This window comes from Solanum pennellii, chromosome 9 (assembly GCF_001406875.1).
Source record: "Solanum pennellii chromosome 9, SPENNV200".
NCBI classification, from domain to species: Eukaryota; Viridiplantae; Streptophyta; class Magnoliopsida; order Solanales; family Solanaceae; genus Solanum; species Solanum pennellii.
The window spans coordinates 2,997,532-3,005,027 of NC_028645.1; the positions used below are offsets into that span (position 1 = coordinate 2,997,532).

At 29.5% G+C, this 7,496-nt stretch overlaps 2 protein-coding genes across 7 annotated transcripts in view; both read right to left on the reverse strand.

The window, feature by feature from the left end:
- Window positions 1-1,083: 1,083 nt before the first annotated feature.
- LOC107029468 (protein BIC2-like) lies at window positions 1,084-1,996 on the reverse strand. Its single transcript, XM_015230886.2, has one exon. The coding sequence runs from the start codon at window positions 1,713-1,715 to the stop codon at window positions 1,248-1,250; it is 468 nt and encodes a 155-aa protein (XP_015086372.1). The 5' UTR covers window positions 1,716-1,996; the 3' UTR covers window positions 1,084-1,247.
- Window positions 1,997-6,699: 4,703 nt separating this feature from the next.
- Window positions 6,700-7,496, reverse strand: part of LOC107030649 (cell division protein FtsZ homolog 2-1, chloroplastic-like) — a 19,931-nt gene continuing 19,134 nt past the window's right edge. For 5 of the 6 annotated variants that reach the window (XM_015231915.2, XM_015231914.2, XM_015231917.2 and 2 more), the window contains 2 exons: window positions 7,271-7,336; window positions 6,700-7,173 (listed from right to left, as the gene is read on the reverse strand). In XM_015231915.2, the coding sequence (XP_015087401.1) occupies window positions 7,042-7,173; window positions 7,271-7,336 (198 nt within the window). In that variant the 3' untranslated portion in view covers window positions 6,700-7,041. The remainder of the gene's footprint in view (window positions 7,174-7,270; window positions 7,337-7,496) is intronic. The other variant, XM_027911743.1, reaches the window with a different exon arrangement.

The window sequence follows — 7,496 nt, forward strand, 5'->3', positions numbered from 1 at the left end:
CTCAACCCCCCCACCCCCACCCCCCACCCCCACCCACCCCACATTATGTGATCTATTTACATGTTGAAAATCTGTTATGGCTTTTTCTTACCTTCTTATTTTGGTTTTCCATGGGCGTTTGCACCTAGTTTTGAGCCGATTTCAAATTCATATCGAAAAGTTCTACTTTGAAAATAAAATACTTCGAATTTGCGACAAATTCAAGAAATTCAACATATAATATATGTATAGAAAAAGATTTGACATATCTACGTAATATATAATTTTCCAAAGGTTAACTCCAATCCCTATTTTCTTTTCCTTGTTTTGACTTTGAAAAAGAAAAAAAAAATCATTTTCCTTCCTTTGGAAAAATTAGGGTACATGTGAAAAACAAAAAAAAAAGACGTTTATTAATATATCGATGTGATTTTTAATCAAAGATTGAATAAGTTATCATCTTTCAATTAAGTTATAAATATATAAGGTTGCAATAGTGTGGACTAGTCACTTTTCAACTTTATAATTGGAAAAATGGTTATTATTTTATTTCACATTTTATAAGTCCAATTCAATAGCAATATTAAGGAATTATTTTCATGATAGTAACTATTTTTCAATTATAGGAATTGAAAAGGCGATTTCATGTGAATTTTCACATACAATAAAATAGATGCTTGTATTGATGTAAGAATAGAGTTCTCTCATCGTTTTTCGACATTATTTTTGAAAAATAACCATAGTTATAAAATTTCAAATTTAACAAATAAAAATTATATTTTAATTACATGAGCTGAAAAGTGGCTAATCGTAACTGTACCATTATCGCGAAACCCCCAATCCCCAATTTATTAATTTTTTAGAAAAAGGAATATATATGTATATATACTAATACTATCGATAAGTTTTAATTTTAGTGCTGCTAATATCCAATTAAGTATATTAAACTTTCAATTAATAAAAATTACATACTTTTGTCATTTCCTCATAGATATCCACAAATTAACCATAATTACTAATTTCAACATTGTTAATTTTACAAAACAACATATTTCTACATAAATCGAAATAAGAATTTACCTATAATCCAGGGACCAAAAGTGCTATTATCCCAACCATAAACATTTGTATTTCTTCAATGTATTAACATGGAAACACACAATTATTATGATAAAAATAATAAAACAGTTCAATTAAAGAGGGAAAAAAAACCAAAAAAATAAAATTAAAATTAAAACTCATCTCTCTTTTTTTTTTGGTGCATAATTTCAATAGCTATTTTCAATTCTCAATCTGCAAGACGAATTATTTCTTCTTCTTTCTTCAACCAAAGCAGCCCTAGCTGACATTATATTATTATTATTATTCAATTTTGAATCAAATGCACTACAATCAATCCAATCTTTGAGTAATTCTTCTTGTCCCCAAATTTCTGGTATCCATACATGTCCTGCCACTTCAATTCTATGTCTCTTCAATCTTTCACGTCCACTATCATCTGTCCTCATTGGTCCGCCCTCGTTATGCGCGCCAACATGTCCCACGTGCACGTTGATCATGTCTGACGTAGTTTCAGTATTGTTGAATTTTTCTTGATCACCACGTTTAATCGTGACGTTGTTTTTCTTGACTAGTAAATTATTAGGCCTTGTTGATTCGGCCTTGTCATTGTTAGGATCGAGGCGTCTTGAGGGATGTATAGAAAAAAATGATGGATTTTCACGTTTGTTCGTCATAATGAACGTATCGTTGAATTTGTTATTGTTGATATTGAATGAATTTGAAGCAAATTGTAGAAGGAAGATTTTTTTTTTTTTTTTTGTGGTTTGGCTAGTCTTCAAACTATAGTATTGGAGCTAGCCAAGAGGGAGTGTTGTTGAAGGGAGAAATGATGGTTTTATTTTGGTGTCTCTAAAACTATAGTGTAAGAGAGAATATATTCTTGTGTTGGGAGAAGAATACAATATGAGGGAATTAACTTATTAGTATTAATATTTTGTGTGGGGGGAAAGGGGCAAAGATTTGTAATTAATATTGTGTGTAGGGGAAAGGTGCAAGGATTTGTAATGAAAAAAAAAAATTTGATATCTGATATCTATATTAAAATTTAATTGATCAAAAATAATTAATAAAAATAATTTAATATTCAGAATTCGAACACGAAATTTATAATTATGACAAAAAATGCACAAGTACTCCCTAATCTATGCTCGAAATCTCATATACACACTTTTACTATATTAATTAAGGTCTTATTACTCCCGAACTTATTTTATAAATAATTTTTCATCCCTTTTCCGTCTACGTGGCACTGTCTTGTGGGCTTAGCGCATATTGATATTTTTTTCAAGTTAGTATCACGTAAATCGAAAAGGAGTAAAAAATTATTTGTAAAATATATTCAGAAATATTATAGCACCTTAATATAATATAAATGTATTTCCAGAATTTCGAATATAGGTTAGGAATAATTGTACATTTTCCCTAATTATGACCATAAAATATGTGTTATTTTTTTATGGCAAGTAAGAATAAAACGTGTCTTTTGTGTGGAGATTTTGATTGCTCAAATTTGTGTGGCTAACTTCAAAGTTTTTTTTAATTTAAAAAATATACTATTACCAAAATAGAGAATGGACAAAGATAGGCCTCTTATTAAACAACCAAGAGGCATACATTAATTGGTCAGTGGATTTTTGGAGGATTCTGAGGTTGACATTGATTTTTGAGTGAATGTAGGGTAGAGGTGTCAACAAAGGCGTTCTAGTGCGTTGTAGATTCTTAATTTGAGCGGAGAATAAAGTTAAATAACTATAGTTTTTGGCCAATAAAAATATAGAATTTGATATCGGTTAGAGATGAATGTAACTTTACAACATCATATTCATATGAATTACTAAGTATTTTAAACATGAAATGTAAATTTATGTGTAAATAAACTTGATTAATAGATTGTTGGAGAATTGTGAAGTCTGATATTAATTTTTCGATATGGGAGTTGGGAGTGGAGAAGTAAAATTATTTCTATGTTTTTTTTTTAATCAATGATGATATTGGAGATTCAGTATTGAATGCAACTTTACGACATCATATTCATATGAATTACTATGTACTTTAAACATGAAATGTGAATTCATGTGTAAAAGTTTATTAAACTTGATTAATATATTTTTGGAGGATTGTGAAGACTGATATCAATTTTTTGATACGGGGTAGAGGGTGGAGAAGTAAAATTATTTTTATGTTTTATTTTATCAATGAAATACAATTTGATGTAGAATAGATTTATATGAATTCGATATGTTTATATGAAACATAAATTTAATTATGAGTAAAATTTATCAAATTAAATAAAAAAATATTAGAGTATGGTGAAGTTGACATTGATTTTTGATTGACGGTGAGGAATATAGTGAATTTTTGGCCAATGAAATTATAGAATTTAATATAGGGGACTCAAAGGTACATGTAACTTTGCCATGTCAATTCATAAAATTATATATTTTCGACGCAAAACATAAATGTAGAAGTAAAAATTCACTAGATTTTGGCCAGTGGGTTTTCGAAGGATTGTGAGATTGACATTGATTTTTGTTGTGTGTGGAGGGTGGGGTACGGAATAAAATTATTTCTAAATTTATTGGTCATATTTAGAATAAATTACGAGTACAATTTTATGATATTAAATTTATATGAATATAATATTTTTAACACGAAATAAAAATTTATAAATTAATAAATACTAAATACGAGTAGATCATTTTATAAATATAATACTTATAAAATATAGATTATATTAAAATTTAAATTTTAAATCTATCTCGAAAAATATGTGATAGTGTGTGATTCACACCTATTAGTGTTGATCGTGTGGTAGTTGTATCGATCATTTAATGAGATGGAAGGGTATGTGAGAAGATATTGTTTTAATTAAAAAAATTCACTCTTCTTTTACATTGATTCGTATAAAATAGTGTAAAAAAAAAACTATTATTGGCTTAATTAATAAGTATTTTGGAGATGAGCTATTATAGGATAAAAAATGATGTTTTTTTTTCTGAAATAAATTCTACCAACTAATAGTAATATATTACTTGTAATAATTTCAAACGTAAATTTCTTATCTTTTTATAATAAAATCATTTTCTATGACTAAATACAATTTAACTCGACATAAATAATTTTATAAAGATCTTTAATTTTCTTTGGGCATTCGATAAATATATCTCGAATTATCATAAATGGTATGCAGATATCTTCCGTCATACTTTTGAAATATTGGTGTCACTGCCGTTCAAAAACGGGAACATATATATCCTTCACTAATGAAAGACTAAATAGGGATATGTGGTGCAATCTTATATGTCGGACTGGTGGATAAGATCATGACACGTGTATGTCCATTAATATAATCGGTATAATATATATACTCTAGTTTTTGGACGACAACGACATCAATGCCTAAGAAAGTATGACGCAAAATATTTGCGTACCATTTACGATAGTTTGAGGATATATTTGTTGTTTTTACCTTTTCATTTATGTCATCTCATCGATCTTTTAAAAATATGTTATATAAATTAAAATTAATTATTTTATGTGTCATATAACCGATCTTTCCTCCTTTTTACATGATGAAAAAACATTTTTAATTATTCACTTTGTCTGTATCAACTCAACTAATGATATGGCAAGTGAAAATAATAATTTTTGTACCCTAAAAGACAAAAAGCTCCTGTCATTTTAGTTTTTTTATGTACCATTTTGGATTATTTTTTTTCAAATCAATTTCAACATCATAATAATGAAAAAAAACTATCCAAGTTTACCAAGAAAAATAAAAGGAAAGGAAAATTTTGTTTATTTATTTTTATTAAGAGAAAGATCAACATTTACAATAAATCTTTTTTTTTTGATTTCTTATTCAATATTTGATATTTATTTTCCGAAAAGCATTTGAAGGATAAACCACCCTATTAAATAGCTTTCATTATTAAAATTTAAATCAAAAACGATGAAATATAATATGCATTTACCATTTCATCACGATCCTTCGCGAAGAATAACCAGCTGTGTGTAGATTCTTTTCTCTTTTTTTTTTCCTCTTTTATTCTTGGATTTTGTACCAATAAATTAATTTTTATTTTGGTTTTTTGTGAGGGTCACCACTTTTCTTTGTCAAGCCATTGCACTACTATGCATCCCACATGGGCTTGTCCACAATTGTGGGCCTATTATCAAATTGTCACATCAAATATTTACATCTCTATGACTATTATAACTTTTCGATTTCGTACGTGGTTTGATATTCATATTAAAATTCGATTAAGCTCTATCTTACGAATAAATCTATTAAAAAAAATCAACTAAGCTTAAATTAGCTTATACAAGGATAATTTCTCATAGATGTTCCTAATTCGTATGTTTGATTAAAAACGAAACGATTTCAATCATATTATCATAACTCACGAAAACATCTTTTTATATAAATTAGAATAAGTTAGTGTTGTCATGTCAAAGCCACTTGTGGAAATTGAAAAGACAAGTATCAATTCGTTTTTTCATTTTCTTTTTTTTGTCAATTTAGTAAAATTTTGAGTTTAACATTAACACTTTAATTTGATCTCAATGGATTATTAAACACTTCAATTTTGAGAATACATATTTAGTCATCACGATTCGTAAATATTATGTCTCGTGAACACACAACGTTAATGTGACACATAAATTTTAAAAGTATCTGAATGATTATTTTATAAGTTAGAAATGACAAATTTAAATGTCTAAGACGTGCTTCCTCAAAATTGGGTAAAACTTATCCGCACCGGATGTTTACACCAATCCAATACCTACACGCCGACATGCTTAAATTTATAGTTCATTTTACTCAATCTTAATCAATTAACATGTGTTTTACTTTATTAAATCACATAATAATAAACACTCGGTACAAATAAGTTTTTTCGTTTAAATATTTATTAGTTAATTAAAACTAAACAAAAGTGTCCATGTGTTATGGTTCAAATTCTACTATGTCTAGATTAATGATATAGACTATGAGTCAATTCAAATATTTGAGATCTTTTCCTTCGAATAAGACCTAAATTTTACCGACGATTTTAATAGATATCTTACGACTAGAATTGAAAAGATACATTGGATACAAATAAACTTATCAATCATATCCCCTTTCATGTACTTATCTATATTATAAAGAAAATATGACCGATTAACCAACCAATGAATAAAAGTAAAAATCTTGTTGGTGAATCTATAGTTTCTCTTCTCGATGAGATTGATATTGATGATGGTGACAATATCATCGATAAACAATCATAAATTCATTTGAAGCTAGAACCGCAAACTAGAATGGATGAACTAACTATAAATATGAAAACTATCAGTGCGGCCACAATGTACACAGACCGTACCCCTACCATTGTCAAACTAAGCTCCACTATATCATTTGCTAATCATTACATGTTATTTAACATGCAACTTCAAGCAATTCATCTTTTTCGCGCTGAGAAATGCATTGTTGGAACTGGTTGGAACGACAAGCAGTTCTAAAATCGGAAAGAAGGGCTGTTTATACCGATACTAACAGACTCTCCAAAATCCACTTCTGTGGAATGGAAGTAAACATCAGACAGTATCTCAACATACCATTTGCCAAAAAGATGTTATATAGAACGGGTAAATACTAATCCACGCGGGGTGTAAGGTGATGAACAAGTTCAAAACTGAACCTAAATCACATATATGTGCACAAGTTCGTCAACGGATATCAACTTTACAGCAACACTTTACAGATCATAGGTGAAACCAGACTGATTGTGCTCCTAATTGTCTACCTTTGATAGTATCTCCAGCTTATTACACTCACTAGCAAACTAACATGTATAGGCAATTCTACATTATTATAAAGAAAAACGAAATGGACTCGATGCATAACCAAGATCCTGTATGTATAACGCATATGTATCACTTTGAAAGATAGAGATGTTGGAGAACAAGAAGAAAAAGGGAAGTACTATACATGCAGGAAAATGAAGGACTAACTTAAGCTCTTGGATAGCGCAATCGCCCTTTTTTCCTGAGGAACTCAGGAATTTCCACTGAACCACCTTCCAGAAAGGACGCAGGTCGTCTGTTAGTTCCAAGTGAAGCATCTCCCTGTGCTAGTTGGTTTCCCTGTTAGTTGAACACCGTGGAACGTGTATCAGAAAATGATCGGCAAAACCAAAGATTTTCACATGATGTGAAGGGATAGGATGGAAGAGAGGAATACCTGGAGGGGCCTCATATCACTTTCTTCTTGGCGCTTGAAACCAGTGGCAATCAGCGTTATGCTGACCTGCATCACATGGATAATGATGAGATTGACCATGCAGCAAAACGTAAATTCGACGGGAGTTCAATCGATCTTCTACGCCTCAATACCATTGAGACAAATCAGAGATGTAAACAAGTTTTCCAAGTCTTATTTTATCCCTAGTGTGGGGGGGGGGGGGGGG

Coding starts and splice junctions, on each gene's coding strand:
- LOC107029468 (XM_015230886.2), bottom strand. CDS start 1,715: ATGACGAACAAACGTGAAAATCCATCATTTTTTTCTATACATCCCTCA.